The sequence below is a fragment of the Pteronotus mesoamericanus genome, unplaced genomic scaffold, assembly GCF_021234165.1.
Source record: "Pteronotus mesoamericanus isolate MK-2021 breed Mesoamerican mustached bat unplaced genomic scaffold, CSHL_Meso_final scaffold_85, whole genome shotgun sequence".
Taxonomy (NCBI): domain Eukaryota; kingdom Metazoa; phylum Chordata; class Mammalia; order Chiroptera; family Mormoopidae; genus Pteronotus; species Pteronotus mesoamericanus.
Window position 1 is genome coordinate 74,261,403 of NW_026555329.1, and position 20,352 is coordinate 74,281,754.

At 55.7% G+C, this 20,352-nt stretch overlaps 2 protein-coding genes across 2 annotated transcripts in view; one reads left to right on the forward strand and one right to left on the reverse strand.

Annotated features, from left to right (window-relative positions):
- The window catches only part of DENND2A (DENN domain containing 2A), an 82,628-nt gene extending 82,186 nt beyond the window's left edge, over positions 1–442 (reverse strand). Inside the window, exon 1 of the mRNA XM_054563880.1 lies at positions 132–442. Within this exon, the coding sequence (XP_054419855.1) occupies positions 132–442 (311 nt within the window). The remainder of the gene's footprint in view (positions 1–131) is intronic.
- An 8,286-nt stretch (positions 443–8,728) lies between these two features.
- On the forward strand, positions 8,729–20,352 carry ADCK2 (aarF domain containing kinase 2). The gene is made up of 8 exons (XM_054563992.1): positions 8,729–10,106; positions 10,956–11,102; positions 13,652–13,780; positions 14,601–14,696; positions 16,793–17,044; positions 17,869–17,997; positions 18,817–18,870; positions 19,972–20,352. The coding sequence occupies exons 1-8, from the start codon at positions 9,174–9,176 to the stop codon at positions 20,110–20,112; spliced, it is 1,881 nt and encodes a 626-aa protein (XP_054419967.1). The 5' UTR covers positions 8,729–9,173; the 3' UTR covers positions 20,113–20,352.

Sequence of the window (20,352 nt, forward strand, 5' to 3'; positions counted from 1 at the left end):
ACGTCCGCACACGGGAAACCCAGGCTGCGGTCTGCAAACAGCCACTTCCCAACTCCGGGTTGGGGCAGCTCCAGCTGTCTCCTCCCTTCCCCCCGGCGCGTCCCCTCCACCGTCCTCCGGCCCGGTCCTACCTCCAGACGGGCTGCGGCTCCGCGGGCTCCGAGGCGCAGCTCGGGGGCGCCCGGGCGGGCGGGGGCTGCAGGCGGCGGGGGCCCGGGGCGCCATGGCCCGCAGCCCTCCGCGCTGGTGTCAGCCGGGCCTCTCCGGGAGAGCCGCGCTCCCTGCACTCGCGTCCCCAGCGCCCCGCCGCGGCTGTGGGCGAGCGGAAGGCGGGCTCGGCCCCCAGCCTCGTCCTCTCCCCGCCGGCGCGGCGGCTCTGCGCGGGCCGCGCGCCCGCCGTCCCCCGCCCGTCGCCCCCAGTCCGCCGCTCCAATGAGCTCATCCGCAGCTGGCGGGCGCCGGGCCCGTAGCCACGGCAACGCCTCTCCGAGGGCCGCGCGGACTCGGGCTGCTCCAGTAAACAGGACCTTCTGCCGGACTCTTCCCTTCGCCTTTCTGGGGGGTGGGGAGTGGGCGAATTAACCCTTTCTTTGCTGGAGACCACCGAACGGCATTCTCCGTCTCCACCAGCCCGGGGCTGAAACCTTGAGATGGGTGCACGGAGGTGGCGGCGACACTCCTGCCTTCAGTTCACTCCAGTCGTTTAACACGTTGATGGAGGTGCGGACACCCTAGGGAGTCAGCCACCACCTTGTCCCGTGCCACGGGCAATCTGGCTGAGGCACCGAAAACCGTAACACAGGCGATGGAAGCCCCCCAGGGCTCCCGAGTGGCGGGAGCAAGGGCTCTCAACTCCGGCGAGGAAGGAAGTCAGGCGAAGCTTCCCAGAGAGAAGACTTTATAGTGCCCACTGCCGCCACTGACGTGGGACAAGCAAGGGACACAGAGCGCATGATTTAGGACTGCCAACTAAGAAGTGCACGTGAAAATGCTGTGGGCATTTCGTGCTGCGGACGGCGGGGGCGGGGGCCGGGGCCGGGGCCACGGGCGGTTTCTGAGCAGAAGAGCTCGCGCTGCTGCCGCAAGGGGCACGGACCTCGCAGTGGTGATTTATGGGCGTGGAGGGAAGGCCGCAGGCCCATCTCTCTAACCAGGAGGAAAGTCATTCTTGTCTTTAGCTCGGGGCCCCTGGAAGGAGGGGCCTAAAGTCTACGAGGAGGGGGGAAGAGGCAGAAAGAGGTTTAGCCTACTAATCCACAAAAGGAGTGTGTAGGCGAGGGGGCGGGGAGGGGGAGAGAAAACAGGATTGCGAAACCCGGGGCAACTTAAGATACTGCCTAGGCAGTTCCAGCCTGTGGACTGGGCCTGACATTTAAGGGATGTGTTCAGATACCGAAGTCACAGGAAAAAGGCTCTGTCCCCTTAGCCAAGAGTTTTGCTCATTCTGTGTGACCTTCGAAGCTGTGCTAGGGCTTGTGAGAACTCCCTAAACGCCTTCATTGCCATACCCACTTCAGCTAAGCACAGCAAATTCTAGACTATCAATTTGCAAACGTCAAGCATTTTTTTTTAAAAACATAAGCATTTAAATAATTGTTTTGTTTGCTGAAGTATCGTTCAATGAGTTTTCATTTTCTTAAGAAAAACCAGAGACTTGGCTTCTTGAGGGTTAATTACTCCCAGGGTCCTGGGGTGTCTGGAGGCACAGTGAAGAAAGAGCAGACTGGAGAACAACTGGGCCGCGGGCCCAGGTGGCTGCCTCCCCCCACCCAATGCACAGAACAGGCTGATCCCCTTCGATTTTGTGGCTTCCAAATTGCCAGTCACATCTCAGGTGGGCAGGCCAGAGAGGAGGCTACGGAGGCCCTTAGTGGCAACTCCTAAGTGGCAGGCGGCTGTTCCTTCATCTCTGAGTTCTGGACACGGGCTTGTTTTAGAAAAACACTCCTGCCTCAGGTCAGACTCCGATGCTCGGATGTGCGATGCCGACGCCTGTGCCTTGCAAGTTCCTGTTCCTGCCTGCCTGTCCCAGGCCCCGACTCCACTGTTCCCTGGTGCTGCCTGTCCCCATCCCTGGGTCATCCCACGAGTATGTCACCGTGGCAGGGGACCCACGCGTGGCGCCTTTCCTCCTTTTCTGGTGTGACCCTGGCCCAGCTGGCTCTCTGGAGCTTTCCTGGCTGATGCTACCCTGGCCCCTCCCAAGCCCCAGTTCTCTAGCTTCCAGGGGAAGGGTAGCTCCCCAAGAGGGAGGCTATGCATGGGGGCCTCGAAGACCCTCTCAGTGGCCCCCTCTTCTCCCGGTGCCTGCTCCAGCAGGGCCTCCCCTTGCCCTCCCTGTCCGTCCTCAGGAAAGTGAGAGCCAGCGGGGAGGGAGCGCCTGGCCTCAAGTTAGGAAAGCTGGATGTGAGAGGAAGGGTAAAAGTTGATTGTTCTTGATCCCAAATCCTGCTTTTTCCACCCAGCACAGCCGCGGAGCTCTGCAGAGCATCTCTCACCAACTTCCCTCAGCGTCTTGCTGAGGAGCACGGGCTCAGGGTCAGAAGGTCAAACCTGCTCCAGAGCAGGTTGCTTCGCCTCTAACCCTCAGTGTCTTCATCTGTAAGGTGGAAACAACAATGGTTATGTCCCACCTCATTGTGTTATGGGGATTCAAGCAGAATAGATCAAGTAAAGGGTGTTGTCCCAGGCCTGGCCCATGGGGGGCGCTCTCGGTTAGCGTGTTTGGTACTCCTCCCAGTCTCTTTCGTTTCTTTCCAGAAGCACAGGATGCTCAGGGTTCAAGCGCGGGGAGCAGAAAGCTTTTTTCTCCCGCATGAGTTGAGCTGTCCTTGCTCCACTACCCGTTTTAGGTCCAGGGCCTCTGCTAGAGCCCGGGCAGCATTGCAGAGCCCTCTTCATCTTCGCTACAAGCCAAGTGAAGGGGGCTGAGGGCTAGCCTGGTTAGGACCGGGAGAGAGACGGAGAAGGAGTCTTTGAACATCCCCTCTCCAAAACTGTTTAATTCCACCTAAATTCCTTTTGAATGCTAAACATTTACTGGTCGTCTTTTTGGTTCCAGGCACTTTCCGTATGTCATGCCATGTAATACTCCGCACGTGTCTGAGCAATGAAATACTATCCCTACCATTTTATGGGTGGGAAACTCAAGTTCCGAGAGGTCACGTACCTTCTTTGAGGTCACATAGGTTCAGGCCGGTCTGGCTCAAGCCACGTTCTTTTGTTATACCAGGTTGCCTGGGAGCAATGGCTCTGCCCAGTGCCACCCACTTATTCGAGAGGAGATTTCTGGATCACCATTCAATCCTGGTCCTCAATATGCTGCCCCTTCTGGAAAGCGCGGGCAGTGCAGTCCCTCGCGCATGTCTGACCCTGCCCCTTCCTCCTCGCGATCATGTACCCCTGTTTGGGTCAATGTTATTCCTGCTCGGCCCCTTGACAGCAACCTGCTTCTGTCTCATGCCACTTGCATTGTTCAGATACAGCAGCTGATGGATGACAGCTTGGGTTATTTTATGACGAGGATTCCTTTATCTGGAAAGCTGCATGGGGAGAGGAAATTGTTTATCTATGCTCAGCCCCTTGACATTTGGATGAGGCAGAGCAAGAGGGAATTATTCTAGCAGGGAAAAGTCACCGCCGACATGCCCTTGCCGGGTACCCCCTCGTCCCTCTGACTGACTGGGGCTGAGCCTGCGGAGCCACCTGACAAGCAGCAGGGCTCCCCTGTCCTTCACGGGCATCCCTCTCCTCCCTCTCCTCTCATCCCACCGCTCGTCCCATCCTTGTCCATTCTCTCCTGCTCCAGAGGCTGAGTGTGAGTCTCCTCCCGACCCGCCACAACCCCTGGCCGGCTCCCGCCGAGGAAACAAAACCATGCCAAGCATCCCACACGAACCTCAAACCCAGCCTTGGTTTGCTCTTGGTCCCAATCAACTGTCATCCAGAAGGTGTGGGATGAAGGGGAGGGACAGGCTGAGGCCACCCAGGGGAAGGGGAGCAGGGCCCAGACTGGGGGCCCCAGGGCTCCTTCATCCCTGCCAGCTTTGGAGGACCTGTCTTTGTGGTCATTTTGTCTGGTTTTAGAACAGACAGTAAAGGACCAGGAGCGGCGCAGCTGCACACGGCATGGTGGGCCACAGCACAGCAGAGCCTGATGGGACTTCACCTGTGGGCCCGGCCACACCCCTCAGGCAGGAGGGGGACTGTTAGGCCACACTCACTAATTAGTACAGGAGCAGCACCTGCACCTGGGTGGGTAGTGCAGGAACGACCCACCTAGACAACCAGAAGGTGGGAACCAGGGGAGGAAAAATTCTCATGAGAAGTAACGGAGACAATTCAACTAAGAGACAAAAAGAGAAAGGGAGATGGTAGCAAGAAGCCCTACAACAGCCCCCTCTCTTAGTGTCTTTTCCCAGTATTGGTTCTCGTATTTTCTATGTATGTGGGTACCACAGGGCCAGAGTTCTTGTGGCCAGGGTACAACTAACTTTCTTTCTTCCTTCCTTTTCTTTTTCTTTCTTTCTTTCTTTCTTTCTTTCTTTCTTTCTTTCTTTCTTTCTTTCCTTTCTTTCTTTTTTTCTTTCTAAGGAAGAGAGTTTATTCACAGATTGGATTTCAGGTATAATTTTCTTAGAAGCTAATTGCAGGCCAGGTGTGCTATGCAGGAGCTGGGGGTGGGGTGTGGTCCATGAGTCTCAAACATTTTATTTGCCGGATAATCCCCTTGGCTTGTTGGAGGATGGGGAATCTAATCTGCCCCATAGGGACCCTAATGTGGGCAGAGGGGCCAGGAGCCTGCAGTTTCACAAGCACCTCAGGTGTTCTGGGTGCAGGTGGCTTAAGTCCCCACGGAGACACATGAGTGTAGAGCTTGTTCAAGGATGGAAAAGAGGAGGCTGCGGCAGGCATATGCAGGGGGCTGATCTTCTGTTATGAAGGAGCTGAGTGTGGGGGTGGGGGTGCTGAAAGAGTCTCAGCAGAGACTTGTCCTCAACAGGGAGCCCGGTGATTCTCACCGAAGGATAACTTTGCTCCCCAGGAGACATTTGACAACATTTGAAGACATTTTAAAGTCACAATTGGGAAACGGGGGTGTTCCTGGCATCCAGTGGGTAGAGGCCAGAGATGCTGCTAAACATCCTACAGTGCACAGGACAGCTTCCACTTCCACTCATCCACAATAAAGATTTATCCTTCCCCAAGTGTCAAAAATGCAGAGGTAGAGAATCCCAGAGCCAGCCGGGTCCCTACACCCACATCCTTCCCCAAGGTCTTGAACTAGTACTTGCCCTGCATGGCATCTGCTAGGTAGCAATGTTACATGGGAGATGCTAAAACCCCCGTTCATTTTTATCATTGACAAGATAGGCAAAGCCAGGTGGATATTTGCATCTTTCCCTGCCCACCCATTTCTTCACAGCCAGGTCTGGAAAACCAAGAGAAGTCGTTCCTTGCACTTCGCAAGTGCATGGTGCCACCTAGTGGTCCTAGAGTTAACAGCACCATCAGGAACAGTTGTAAGAACCAGAAACTATTCCAAACACGAGAAACTATTAATAATTAGCTGGTGTGAAAGTTATATGAAGAAAAAAAAAAAAAAGATTACTGAAATGAGAACAACCAAAGGTTATTTATTCATATCTTTCTATAGCAAGGTCGTCAGCCACCATCACTTGTTTTCGTCAGATGCTCGAGTACAAGTGAAGACCCAAATGCTGGTGGGAAAGGTTTATAGAGGGAAAAAAAGGAAAAGGCTTCAGGTGCACCCTAATTGCAGGTTGGTGGCACAGGGAGGCTGGAGGCTCCGGCATATTGTGTGGTCGGTTTGCAGAGGATATTTGGCGTTCAATGGTTGGGTCCTGAGTTGGAGGTGGGGGAGAAAATTGGAGAAGCGGGCCGTCGCTGCCAAGCCCTGACTGCTCCAGGCCCCCTGCGGCAGAGGCTGTGGCCAGAGTTCTGTTGTCATCCACCGCCTGGCCGGTGTCTGTATGTTCAGCCTCTTAATTCACTGATCATTCTCAATGCATTTTGCTGTTACCACTCCTGAAACAGACTGCGTAAAGTCCCTCATGTGGGAAGCAGCTTGACTGCCCATCAACATCTGTGGCTTTTAAAGGCTGCCCTTACAAATCTTGCTTTCGGGTTCATTTTGATATGTTTGTCCACGGTGCCTCAATATGTATGACATCATTCATCTGATGGACGTCCCCACGGGCCCCAGGAGTCGCTCAATGTCACCAACTTGGGTAACTACAGCTCTTTGAGGTGCTGCACCTTCGCCAGCACCGTTTTCATCGCTACGGTCGCCTGCACGACCACCTCCGCCACCTCCGCCACCTCCACCGCCACAAGGTCAGTGGTTCTCAAACTTTGTTCTAAGGACCAGGAGCAACACAGAAGCATGTGGGAAACTGTTACAAATGCAAATTCTCAGGCCCCAGTCCAAACTTAGAGGATCAGACACTGGTTACGGGACAGCTCAGGTCCAACCAAATGTCAGGTGGATGCTAAAGTTGGGAACCACTGCTTCAGGTGAATTTCTAGGGTGCCCTTAAGTCCAACCTTCCACAAGGAATCCTCCCGATTTGTGAAAATATGCCTGTCATACAAAGTAGGAAGAGAAACAAAACTTGTAGGTAACACAAGTAATGTTTCCTAATACTCATTGATGCACTGTGCTAAGCACATCCGTTTGTGGCGTTCTGCTTTTGTGAGCTTTGAGAGGCAAGTACTGTTCTTAACTTCACATGACAAGTGAGGAGCGGAGGCTCTCAGAGGTGAGGTAACTTGTCCCCAAGGTTATACAGGTAGTGCAGAGGAGAGTTGAAACCAGGCCTATTTAGCTGCAGAATTTTCCTCTTAACTACTGTTAAAGAGTTTAATTGCCAGAATCATAAATGTAAACCTAAAGGACTCGCACAGCTTTGGCCAGACACACGTCCCCAGTTAGCCTGAGGAGGAACAGAGGCCCAGGAAGACTCGCCTGAGGCCACATTGCCACCTTCTACTCAGCGGGCTAGCACCCAGGGCCTCTGGTCTTCAGTGAGCCCCTTGGTCAATCGGAGACACGTACAAGAATGTTCCACACACCTTTGGGACAGGGTGGGCAATAAATCAGTAGGAGGTTGGGAAGGGGATGATTAATGGCTGGTCACATTTGAAATCGTGGTGGTGGGGATGACTTCTGTCTTGGGAACAGCAAAGGGGTCTGCGGCACCTTGTGGGAATGGGAAATGGATTATTAGTTACCAACCCAGGAGAAGCCCAAAGCCACTCTCCACTGCTGTCTGTCAGTAGTCCAGGTCCCCACATTTTGGGGCACCCCTGAGGGCCGCAGAGTGGCAGTCACACTTCCAGCAAAGGGAACCCCCTGTGGGCATGGGCTGCGTCCCTGCTTTTCTCTCCCCAGGGCTCCTTCCACTTGGGGGTCCGTGGATCACCCCTGGGAAGGTTTGGGTGGAGGCCTCTCCCCACGTGCAGGTGAAGGCTGCATGCGTGGAGGTGGCTGAGGTCCCCCCCCCCCACCCTAGCAGCCTCCGAACCCCCTCGTGGCTGCCCTGCTACGCTGGCTTATTTCCAAACTCCCTTTCTCTCCCTTTTGCCCTCTGGAACCACCTGACCTTCCTTTGTTTCTTCCAGGTTAAACAAACCACCCCCCCTCCCCAAACAAAAACTCTCACTGCTGACTCCTTCCTTTTCAGGGTCTTTTTCTTTGTCTGCACACCCTCCCACCGAAAGGCCTCCCTTCCTACAGCCACATCCTGTTGGTTCTCCCCATTCTTCGTTTCGTTCACGGCTCCTGCCACACACTGAAACTGTACATCGTGTTCCCGTGTGGTCACCGCCATAAGTGGTCAGCGTGGAAGGGCAGGGTGGGTGTCTCCACTCCGCAACCCGGCAGGGTATCTAGCTCAATACCTAGTGCATTACCGAGCCCTGATAATATTACATTCGGATGAAGAAATACGGGACTCCATCAGTAGCAGCTGAATGAATGAACATGGCCTTTCAGGAGCCGGTCCCCAAGAGCGTTCCCCAAATCGAAGCAGCCTGGGACTCCCCCGCGCCCCCTTCCCACTCAACGGAAAACCCTACCGCTGTTCACAACCGTGTTGCAATTCATGGCCTACGTCAGGGTTTGCACGCTCTTTGTAAGGAAAGCTACAAAGATGCCAGTGGAAAGACAGACGCGCGCGGGGAAAGCGGCGAGCGTGGAGCGTGCGTCTGCGTTTTCCGTGAAGTCTATGCCTAGGACCCGGACCCTATGCTCAGGTGCGCCACCGCGGGCGTCCGTGTCGCGTCCGCTTTAAGGGGCAGTGCCAGCCTCCGGAGGGCGGGGCACTCCCGGAAGACGCGGCCCGCGGCCTCCGCGCCCGATCCCCGGCCCTCCGGATCCACTCCCAGCCCTCGGCGCCGGGTCCTCGGCCTCCTGCACCCCCTTGCCCTTGGTGCCCGATCTCAGGCTGTCTGCACCCAACTCCCAGCCCTCGCACCCCGACCCTACGCTCTCCCTCTCTCGCCCTTGCCGCCCCGGCCCCCCACGAGCCTCTGTGCCTAGACCTTCCGCAGCACCTTCAGCCCGACCCGACTCACCACGTCCACCCCTCCGCGCTCCGGCCCTCGGCAGCGCCCCGCCACACCCGCGATCGCGTGCCGGCCCTGGCACGCGCGGTGACCCTGCGGCCGCCCGGCTCTGTTTCCGCCCGCGCGGCCACCTCGCGCAGGTCGCGTCCTCGCCCTGGGCCTGGCTTCGCATCTGGTTCGGCCCCTCCGGTTTTCACAGTGGATTCAGTTCTGAAAAGCCCCCGTAGGCGCAGCCAGTCCCTGGCGAAGGCCCCCGGCAGCCTCAGGCTTTGGGCCAAGGCCGTACCCGGAGGGAGGGAGGGGAGCGTTGGAGTCCGGAGGGACGGATGGGCCGACCCCTCCTGCGGCGAGGCGGGGCAGGGTTGTGCGGCCTAAGGGGCAGTGCGGCCGGGCAGGGGCTGGACTGGGAGCCGGTCTGGACTTAGACTGCACATGAGTTGCCGCGGTCGGGCAGCGGCCCCACTTTTGAGCGGAACACTCAGCTGAGGCCCTGGGCTCATGCCAGCCTTGCGGAAAGCGTGGACATAGGTAGGTGCCCTTTGAGCGGAGGGCAGGCAGCCTCGGCTGTGGAACTCCGGGAGAGGATGGTGACCCCCTGGCGCTTCTCTGTCAGGGTCTGCTTGTCCTGCCTAAGGGGTTTTGAGCTCAGAAAGGAACTCAGTCTTTTAAGACCCTCTGGATGCCCTCGGAATTCCAGACTCTGTTGGCTTCTGCTTGGCACTTTGCCCAAACTCGTCTCAGTCCATGGGGACATTGGTGAGGGGCCCCCTGAGAACTTGCGTCCACAAAGAGCCAGCTGGAGTGACCTGGCGGGAAATGGGCCCCTCGAGAAAGCCTCTCCAGACGGGTGGCTGGGCTGCGTCCTCCTGCACCTCCGGCTCGGACTCCGCGCTGGGGTTCTCTTGGTGAAGTTCTTCCCCCTCCTTCTACTCTACCCTCTCACCTACCTGGCTCCCAGCATCTCCAGCCTCTGGCTGCACCTGCTTCTGAAAGCCACCGAGACCTCAGGCCCAACATACATCAAACTGGGCCAGTGGGCCAGCACCCGGCGAGATCTCTTCTCAGAGGCCTTCTGTGCCCAGTTCTCCAAGCTGCACGTCCGGGTGACCCCGCACGCTTGGGCTCACACTGAGCACATCCTGCAGCAGGCATTTGGGGAGGACTGGGGGAGGGTCCTCTGCTTTGAGAAGCAGGAACCTGTGGGTTCGGGCTGTGTGGCCCAAGTGTACAAAGCGCGTGCCAACCCTGTCTTCCTGGAGAACGGCAGCACCCGGAGACCGGCCACGGCCTCCAGGCTGCAGCCTTCCGCAGAAACTGGGGCAGCTGCGGGGCTGAGAGAGCTCTTTGGACACCGGGAGAAGGGGTGGTGGCCTCAAGGAAGTCTCGCTGACCAGTCATTTCTAGAAAGGCTGCTTCTCCCTAAAGCTGAGCTGGGTGGATCAGACGCAGTCATGTCTCAGGCGTTGGCACCTGCCCACCCACCTGAACCACATCACCTCATCCCTGTGGCAGTGAAAGTAAGTGCTTTGATGTATTCAGCGGGCCCTTCCCATCTCTAAAATCTCACTGGCCCCACAGAGCTATCCCAGATCAGGAGCTCCCCCCTTGCCAATCACCCCACGTTGCCTTCCATTGCCTTGTATTAGCCTGACCACGATCGGAGTGCCTGTGATGGGCAAGCTGTTTCATTTCTTGGCTTGAGGGAGCGGTGGTGCCAATAGTCTGATAAAGGGAAAGGAAGAGGGTTTGGAGTTGGCTGCCTCCGCGGGTGGAGGAAGCGCTGGCCAGCTGACTACGACTCTGGGGTCAGGATGAATCGGAGACAGACTAGGTTACACGCGCTGTGGTGAGCCCAAGATGGCAGCGTCTGTTTTTACAGAAGGGGCTTTCTGCTCACGTCAGGTCCAGTCACCGCTGCCGGGCTCCCTCATTTCTCGTTCCCACGCTTTCCCATCCCCATTCAGCACAACCCAGGGGGCCCAGCAGACACAAGGGGCAGGTCCTCCTGATGCTCTCTTACCGCCTGGGAAACCCGCCCCCCCTCACGTTTTCACCAAGCACCCCATGGTGACCTCTAGGTGCTCTTTGGGAGCCACTGATCTAAACTTAATGTATTTGGGAACAAAAGCCCACCTATTCTTCCCAGGAAAGCTAAGTGCAGCACAGAGGAGATGCTGACAGCACTTCCTCAGGGAAAGCACGTGGGCGTGAGGGCGGCAAGGGCACCCTGGGCGCTGGGACCACTTCCCCTTTGCTCTGATGAGGAGCCAGCTGACTCCTCCGTGGTGGGGGGACCCAGTCCTGGCTGAGTAGATGAATGTGCCTTCCTGCTCCCACCTCTGTCTCACTGTTCCTCTTTCTGGCAGGTGTTGCACCCTGGCCTTCTCTCTCAGGTGCGGATGGACCTGCTGCTGATGAAGATGGGCAGCCGAGTCCTTACACTTTTGCCAGGAATCAAGTGGCTTAGCTTGCCTGAGATAGTGGAGGAATTTGAGAAGCTCATGGTTCAACAGGTGAATTCTCTTTCCCTTAGTTATAAATAGCATCTAACAGAGTTCTTGCTGTTAGCAGCTTTTTAATAAATGCTGAATGAATGAGTACTTCCCGGTAAGTCATGGCTAGTATGGTAGGTTAGTCAGCGTAGATAACACTAGTTGATATAACAAAGAACACCCACATCTCAGTGGCTTAATGCAACAAAGTTATCGCTTATGTCAAAGTTCCATGCAGGTGAACTGAAGGAGAGAGAGGAAGCTCTACTCCACAGCTACTCGGGGGCCCAGTGTCCTCCCAAGTTTGGCACTGCCATCTTCAACATGCGCCATGAGGGTCAGTGTGGATTTGGGAGGAAAACCACGGAGGACCGTGGGAGAGATTCTGTGGCCAGGCACGGAAGAGATGAATATCACTTCGTCCTAGTCTACAGGTCAGCTTTAGTCACAGCAGTCCTGCAAGGGTGCCTGGGAGAAAAGTGAAATCATTCTGGTGGAACACACAGCCTTACCTCTAAGAGCCCAATCAAAGGCTGAACTCCGGGGTGATAAGAATGATCAGCAAAGTCCCACACTGTGCCTTTGTTTTGCTTGGCTTCCAGGGCTTTTGAGTAGACAAGGACCTCCTCCCTGTCCAGGACCTTGGGACGCCTGTTTAAGTAGCCAGACTTGGTGAACACACGTTGGGGGCCATTTCGGCTCCGAGCACGCCCCTGCCCTGGCTCCCTGCTGGTAGTGCAGAAATCGGCAGACTCTCAGAAGCAGTGTGCCAAGTCCTCATTTTGGACCTTAGATAGAACGTTTTAAGTCTAAGGGATGTGTTTTAATGTTTAGAAATCCTTGTTTTATGCTATAAAGCAGTGTAACTTTGGTAACAAAACAAAATTAAAACAGAGAAAGTAGCTTCTATTTCAATAACCATCTCTGCATTAATTATTCTCAGTTCTACTGCCCATCTGAGCTTCAGTTCCCCTTCTAGAAGTCTTGATAGGCACCCTGGGGTTCCATCAGATTGAACTCAAAGTTCCATATCTCACCTCATTTTGCCTACCAGCTGTATCCACATTCCCAAGCTTGAAAGCTTAGATTCCGGTGTCTGTGCGGGAGTCTGTTAGAAGCTGATGCACTAAGAACGAGTGAGCTTTTTCCGTCCATAGGAATATATTGTAGGCAGAGGGGGTTGACCTATAAATACTTGCAAATAGAGTTTGACCGGAGTTATAGTAGGTGTCTCTACAGGTTCAGTTGGGGCTCAGGAGAGCAAGTGGTCATTCTTTCCTGAGGGTCAAAACTCTTGGCTCAAGTTGGGTATTTGCAGCTGGACCATATGGGGGAAAACATTCAGAGGGAACAAGGAAGGCAAAGGAGGGGGTTAGGTCGGGTAGGCTGGGGTGTTCAGCACCATACAGACTGGCTGAAGCTAGAGTTTTGGGGGCTAGAGGAAGGGAGAGGCACAGAAGACAGGCCTGAAGCGAAAAGTGGGAGCCCAACCATGAGCTTCCCCTCGATGTCCTTCTCAAGAATTTAGACTTCATCCTGAAGCCAGTAGGGGGCAGCAGCAGATGGAGAGGGGCATCTCCCAGAGGGGGAAGGTGGGGGGCGGTGAGCGAGCCCAACTCAGATGCACCTGTTAGGGTTCAGGGGACTTCTTGGGAGCCCCCTGGGAGTGGCAGTGGGGTGGAAAGGGGGACTAGCTCTGAGAGTGGTTAGGCTAGGGCTGCAGAATTGATGGCACTGAGCACGGATGGGTGTGGAGGGTGAGAAGAGGAGTCATCTGCAGTGGTTCTTTGGTGACTGGGTGCATGAGGGTGTGTGTAAAAGTAAACTCTGTTGAGACACTGAGTTCAAGGGTCTCTGGACTTCCACAGGGCGATGTGTAGATGCCCAGGAATATAAGCGCGGAGACTGGCAGAGGACTGGACTGGAGGTCCGGGCTCTGTCATCAGGAGGTGTCAGCTGAGGGCATGCGGGGCTGGAGAGGGAGAGCAAAAGCCAGGGAAAGTCAGGAGCTGAGAGGCATCAGCGTTCGTGGGGCGCCAGAGGGGGAGTGGCCAGGAGACCAGACCCAGACAGGGCGGCTGGAAGGCAGGGGTAGAAGCCCAGAGGGTAAGGAGAAGGGCGGTTCAGGAAGAATGAGGTCGTGGAGCTAATTAGGATAAAAATGGGACTGGACCCTTGAGCCTGGCAGACAAGAGGCTTGGTGAGTTGCGGGGAGCAGCATCAGGGCAGGGGAGGCAGAGTGGGTGGGAGTGAGCCTCGCTGGAGGGAAAGGGCCGGAGGCGGGGCTCGTGAGGGCAGTGCCTGGAGAAGCCACAAAACTGAACCCCTGGGAGAAGGGGGGTGTCCATTGGCTGCTGTGAGGAGGGTAGCAGAAAAGGGAGAGCGGAGCAGCAGGGAAGCCCAGGACTTTTTGGGAGGCCTTGAGTCACAGAACAGCTCCTCCCGGGTCCTGGGGAGCTGTGCGACAGGAGCAGGAGAAGGCAGGGGACTTGCTAGGTCTTTGGCAGTTCAGATGTGGCAGTCCCTGTGCCCCGACCACCCCCTCACCTCTCCTCTCCATTTTCCTGCAGATCGACCTGCGCTATGAAGCTCGGAACCTGGAGCACTTCCAGTGCAACTTCCTGAACGTGAAGTCTGTCAGATTCCCCACCCCTCTGCATCCCTTTGTCACCAGGGAGGTTTTGGTGGAAACGTATGAAGTAAGAGTCGGAACTTACCCGGCCGTGCCTCTCATTCACAGCGGGGCTGTCTCTGCCTCACGGGAAGGCCTTAGTCTGAAAAGACAAGAGCCCAGAGAGTGCGCGATGATGTGTGGGGGCAGTTGGGACGTGCTGCGAGGGAGGGCAGTCGCACCGAGGTGCCCGAGAGCCTGGATGCAGCCTCAGGCTTTGCGGACTTGAAAATCCGCTCTGTCACTTTATTTGCTGGGAGACTTTCGTTTCCTCATGCAAAACGCCCTCAGCTGGAGTTTGCACAGGGAAAGTGCTCAACAGCAGTTTGTATCAGGTCCCTGGCCTTAGCTGTCACCTGGTCCAGCCTCATTTGCGAAGATGGTACTATAAGATCCGGGGAGGCGATGCCACCTCCCAAAGTTACTAGCGGTGTGAACTTGCGCAAGTTACTTAAACTCTGTGGGCATTAGTTCTTTTTTTTTGTTAATTAGGGATAACGAGATCGCAGTGGGCTGCTCTGACAATTAGATAATTAACCTATATGAAATGCTTATGTATTAGCACCCCTTTCTCCTCTCCCCACCATTTTCCCCCCTTTTTCTTGCTCAAGGCCACAGAACTCTTTCATGTCTCTACTGGCTGATTTTGACCAGAAACTAGCTCTCTGGGAAGTGTCGTGGAAGGGAAATGTAAATAGGTTAAAATCAACCTGTAGGTGACAGATTCATAGGGGTTCTAAGGAAGGAAAAGCCCTTTGGGTCCCTGGGGAGGGAGCGCCCACGTGTCCTGTGGGGATGAGGAGCAGGGCTGTGCAGGGTAAAGCTGTTCCCTCCCGATCTTCCTGCAGGAGAGCGTGCCAGTGTCCAGCTACCAGCAGGCAGGGATTCCCGTCGACTTGAAGAGGAAGATTGCTCGGCTGGGGATCAACATGCTTCTGAAGATGGTGAGCTCACGGGCTGGGCGAGGGCACTCAGGCCCAGCATGTGGCTGAGCTGCATGTGAGGAAACGGTGGGGACACGGCTCAGCCTCCCTGGGTGGCAGGCAAGCCAAGTGTAGCATCTACTCTAGAAATAGCTGGGCCTACGGAGACGCCGTTCATTCTACAGCTCTCTGTTAAGCCCTTTCTCAGTGGCTTGGCTCTGTCACCTCGCAAGGTGCTGTAGGAAGGGCCCTCCCAAGTTGCCTACAAACAGCCTGAGAAAATATCTTATGTTACGTGCTACTTTGCTCATTTGTTCAGCAAGTGTTTCTTGAGCATTTGCTGTGTGCCGGGAAGTGCTGACTTTACAGGAGCAAGCAAAATAGACACGATTACAATGCGTACAGAACTACCATTTAGTGGGGAGGCCAGTCGTGAGTAAGGCAATCATGTGTAGGGTAAGTACAGGTACCAAAGGGTCATTTAAGCGGCGCCTGTCCCAAACCAGAGATGTATTCAGGAAGTGGCTCCATCTCAGCTGGAATGTGAAGGAAGTTCGGGTGTCACCCATGAGAGGATGGCCTGGCAATGATTAAATGAACTGACACTCAGAAAAGGACATAGCGATCCCTAAACAGTGTCAGTTATTGGTGTCATTAGTAGTAACGGTAGCAACCCAGCACTGTTAGCAGCTCACATGCAGGGGCAAAGCATCGGCTGGGGTCTGAGGTCTTCCTGGTGGCTGGCACAGAAGAGAGTGGTTGAGGGCTGGATGGCAGGCTCTAGGCTGGATAAGCAGGATGAGTGCCCGGGTCTGGAGGGTGCGGAACCGGGGCAAGGAGGCACCAGGCGTGTGGTCTGAGAGCAAGAGGAAAGAACAGGTGTGACTGCGATGGAGCCGTGGGGGCCGAGGTGAGCAGGAGGCGGTGTGGTGCGAGCTGACAGAGTGGAGGCTGTACGCACTCCTGCAAGAGACGGGCTCAGCGCAGCCCTGACTCCACCCCCAGCCCCGCGGGCTCCTGGGGAGGTGAGGTTCTCCTGGAGAGCCAGGTTTCCACTGTCCGTGCAAGTGGCAGCTCCGTGGGCGGAGGACTTTGTCCCCAGTGACAGGGCTCCACCGGACACTGTGGGCGCGGGGAGGGCGCAGCAGGGAGGCCAGGGGAGCTCCCCGGTAGCAGCACCCGGGGTGGGGGGAGACCATAGGGGGCTTCTAGCTCCGGGATCAAGGATGGAGACATGAGCCCCGAGGGGATGAGCTGACAGGAGGGTGCCAGGAGGTTTGGGATCAGGGTCGGGTACAAGGCCTGGCCTCCCCAGTTCCCAGGATTTTCACCGGGGTAGCAGCCTCTACGTCCAACAAAGCCACGGTCAGGACGGGGAGGGGCTCTGGCCTGCGTCCGGGGGGAGCCTCCCCAGAGGCAGCTGCTCTGCACCTCTGCACCGGGCCTCCCCTCTTCCCCTCACAGAAAGATTGCTGGTGGCTCCTCCGACCACCCAGATGACCTTTCACGGGAGGCAGGTTCTGTCCCACACACTCACGCCTGACTCCCTGTCTGTCACAGTCCCTGGGGCTTGCTTTCCTGCTTTGCAGGGTCAAAGCCATTTCTCCCTGCCTACCCAGTTCTGGGTGCCAGGAGGTGGCTGTCAATTGCTCTGTTGGACGTCACTGTGTGCAGGCATCGCGGTAACGGAGGGGAAGTCTGATTTAGGAAATATTTGAAAGGAAGTTCCATGAAGCTTAAGAGCAGGGAGGTTGGGCGGGGGAAATATTTAAACAATGAGTAGATATTATTTTAATTTGAATATTAACTGCTCCAGTCCCAGAGTAAAAATAAGTCTTTTGAAATGCAGTATGGTCTTTGATTTTTTAACGTTTCCTATAATCTTTTCTAATGCTCTTGATTCTGAAAATAACTTTTCTCTTGAAAACCCATCTGGCCCATCCCTGTACCAATTCTGAACCGATGACATCGAACAATGGGGCTTTGTCACAGGCGCAGTTTTCTGCTGCTCATTGCGGGGAACGTGCTGTCCCCCTGGAGCCTGTCCCGTGTGTGGCCCGGTGGTGACAGGGTGGTGAGGACTGGCTCAGCCTGGAGGGGTGCTGCTCTCTTTCCAGATATTCGTGGACAACTTCGTCCATGCAGACCTTCACCCTGGGAACATCCTGGTCCAGGGTGCTGACGGTCTTTCCCAGAGCCCAGAGGCACAGCTGCAGCAGATGGATGTCTGCGACACGCTGGTGGTGTCCGTGATGCCTGCACGGTGCCCGCTACGCCTGGTGCTCCTGGACGCTGGCATCGTGGCCGAGCTGCAGGCTGCGGATCTCAGGAACTTCCGGGCAGTTTTCATGGCTGTGGTGATGGGGCAGGTGAGACCCACTGGGCCCCTGGGAGTTGGGCCCAAGTCATTTAGGCTCTTGAGAACTTCAGGGCCCCTCAGCCTTTGTCGTTCTGGTAAATGCCCATTTGCCAAGGGTGCTCCTGGCAGAAACGTCACGGGTCTTTAGTCAGAGTGCGCTGGCGCCTGTGACTGAGGCCAGTTCCAAGCAGCTCATGGTTTGAGATGGGAAGAAATGCCTCCTTCCCAAATGCCACCATTTAGTCTGAGTGGTAGTTTCTCTCCCTCCTTCAGCAGGCATACAGGCGGGCACTGGGAAGGCTAGCTCCTGCTTAGGGGGCTCCTGAGGGGGCGGACGGAGGCTTGGGTCTGAGCTGGTTTAAAGTGTCCCCTGCACTGCAGTGGCAGGTAGGGTGGGACGTGTTCCCCTGGACAGGTTTGGGTGGGAGAAGAAGGTCACAGCCCGAGGAGGGACAGCTCAGCTCCTGGGGCGGTGCTGTGGGAAGCAAAGGGCATTAGCAGTAACCAGGGCAGACGGGTGTTTGGGAGACCATGGAGGCTTTGGTCAGAGGGTGTCCTGGGTGGAAGAAAGCGAGGAGGCTGCGCACAGAGGTTGGCCAGCTGTGGAGGGAATTCTGCTGGGACGGGAAGGGAGCCCAGGAGGGCAGTGTGGCTGGTCCAGCCTGGTGGCAGGTCCTGGTGGCTCTGAGGCCAGGCTGGTTGGTCAGCAGTGGCCAAAGTCAGGACAGTAGAAGAGTTAGGTGGGAACAACTAGGAGATGATGAAGACTGGGCAGAGCGCCTAGTTTTGTGCCCTCCTGACCCTACCAAGTTTCTCTTCTTTTGCATCTTCCAGGGTCAAAGAGTGGCTGAGCTCATCCTGCACCACGCTCGGGCCAATGAGTGCAGGGATGTGGAGCGATTCAAGGCTGAGATGGCCACACTGGTGACCCAGGCCAGGAAGGACTCTATCACCCTGGAAAGGGTGAGCAGACCACTCAATGGGCAGGGACCTGCTATTGCCCTCGGACAGAACAAACCCCAGGTTGCAGGAAGACCTTTTAATGCGGGGAAGTGTAGAGAGGGTTTGAGTTTTAAGGCAGATAAAGAACAAACCTCTCCTCTGCCCACACCTCCCAGGTGGGTGGAGGTCCACTGAAATCTTTGGCTCTCAGTGAGTGGTCCTTGGCCAGGTTCTCCAGGGTGGCTGCTTGGGTGCTATTTATAAGTGCCTCACCCCTCCCTGTCTGGGGTGTGGCTGTTCTGCGGCTTCTTCTGTTTTGCAGCTCAGCCAAGCTTGTCTCTGAGTGGCCCAAGGACATACCTCCTGCTCACCTCCTTTATTTAGGTCTGAGCCAGAGCCCAATTTGTATTTTACACTCAGTTCTGGGAAACCTGTCTGTTTTCTCCCCAAGTTCATGGTCCATACTAGCAGGATCAAGTCAGAGCAAGCAGTGGCCACCGGCGGGGAGGAGCCGCATCTGGCACCCCTGCACCGCCGATGCCCCTTATTTCCTAGGTGCCGCGGGTAGACACAAGGGTGGCCGGGCTTCCAGGCCGCTTCCGGGAAGGAGTCTTTGAACTCAGGCTCCTCATCCTCAGGATGGGAGTTGGGTTCATGCATGTGCAGTCCTTCTGGGGTTTGTCAGACAGTCCCTTTCCACTCACTGGGGCAGGGGGAGGGGCGGGGGGAGGGGCGAAGTTTGGGGGGTGGGGGCCAGATAGGGCCTGGAAGGGAGAGGGGCAGTGCTGGGGGCTCTGTGCCCTCAGTCTACAGTCCGCTTTATTTTATTCTTTTTTCCAGCTTCAAGTCTCCAGCCTTCTCTCCAGTGTCTTTAAGTTGCTGATGACTCACAAGGTGCGGCCCCAGGCCGAGCTGAGCCCCTAAGCTCCAGCTGGGCAGGAGGGAGGTCTCTGGGGAGCTGGGTGGGTGGCCATGGGGTGGTGAGGAGTACTTCTCTACGTGAGATCGCGGTTTTGAGAACACTCTCCATACCAGTCCATTAGTGTGAAGAGTGCTGTTTCTGGGTACTCCCAGGGTATAGCACACTGTGGCCACACTGTTGGTCTGCGTCTCTGTCAGACTATGCCATCTAAGTATCTATGATACTGAGCAGTGGAAAAATGGCTTTACACATGTGAAAACAGCCTAACTAAAGCTTTCATGCCTTTTCCCGCCTCCGTTCACATTAGCGATGCTTGATATTAAGCTCAGCCATCCTTAGACAGTTCTTTCCTGTGTGGTGCAAAGACCTGGGGTTGGTGGTGGCCCAAGGGGAGGTGCCTCTTGTCCTGTTGTGTTCAGAGGCCCTGGCATGGCTGTCCTGGCCTCTGCCTCCTGTCCCCGTCCCTTGGTTCTTCCCCTTGGCCCTTGTTTGTTTCTTTGTGATGGAATATGGCCTTGGGCTGTTCTTAAAGTAAAGCTGCCGGCCAAGGGTATAAGGAGTTGAGGGAGGGAAAGGGAAGGTTCTTGTCTGAAGATGGCCTTTCCCATTGTTTCTCTTAAGGTTCTGAATCCAATAATGAAATCCCGCATGGAAAAGGCAGCCATTTGCCCAGGATCAAAACACAGGATTAAGAGTCAGAAAGTTGGCTGGCCAGAAGAATGACCCTTATTTAGATTTATAATTTCTGATATATCTCTGAGATACTAATTTTATTATTTTTAAGTCATACATATATATGCTGTGTATGAACACATACCACCCCCCACCCCTGCCACGCAAAGAAGCACCTACCACATTCCCCAGATTTTCCCTTAGCAACATCAGTAGATGGGAGGTTGGGTGCGCAGATGAGATGGTGTGGAAAATGATGGGGTAGGGAAAAGAATGTTAAGTGGACAGGAAAAGTCACGCGGGCGGGTACAGGAGGCTGAGAGTGGACAGCCACATGCTTATCCAGAACTCACTCTCTATATCGATGGGCTTTGGGAAGAACCGCTTATTTTCTGTTTCAGGTAAAGCTTGAGAGCAACTTCGCCTCCATTGTGTTTGCCATCATGGTGCTAGAGGGGCTTGGCCGCTCGCTGGACCCCAAACTGGACATCCTGGAGGCAGCAAAGCCCTTCCTGCTGAAAGGACGAGCGTCTTCCCCCTGACTGGCGGGCACCAGGCCTCCGCCGCAGAGTGGAAGGCCGCTCCCAACAGCCTCTCCTGGGGCAGCTTGAACGCTTACGAAGTGTGGGACGTGTGGAGGGCAGACTGGCTTTTCACTCTGATTTGGCTTCAGCAGCTCTGGGTTATGTGGGGAAGTAAAGGGAGGGAAGGGTCCTATCCATTCAGCTGCAGGAGCTGGGCCTGGTGGAAGACCCTGTTTCAGGGAGAAGGTTCTGTTCAGG

Coding starts and splice junctions, on each gene's coding strand:
- ADCK2 (XM_054563992.1), top strand. CDS start 9,174: ATGGTGACCCCCTGGCGCTTCTCTGTCAGGGTCTGCTTGTCCTGCCTA. Junction 10,107..10,955: donor TCATCCCTGTGGCAGTGAAA/GTAAGTGCTTTG, acceptor TCTTTCTGGCAG/GTGTTGCACCCTGGCCTTCT. Junction 11,103..13,651: donor AGAAGCTCATGGTTCAACAG/GTGAATTCTCTT, acceptor ATTTTCCTGCAG/ATCGACCTGCGCTATGAAGC.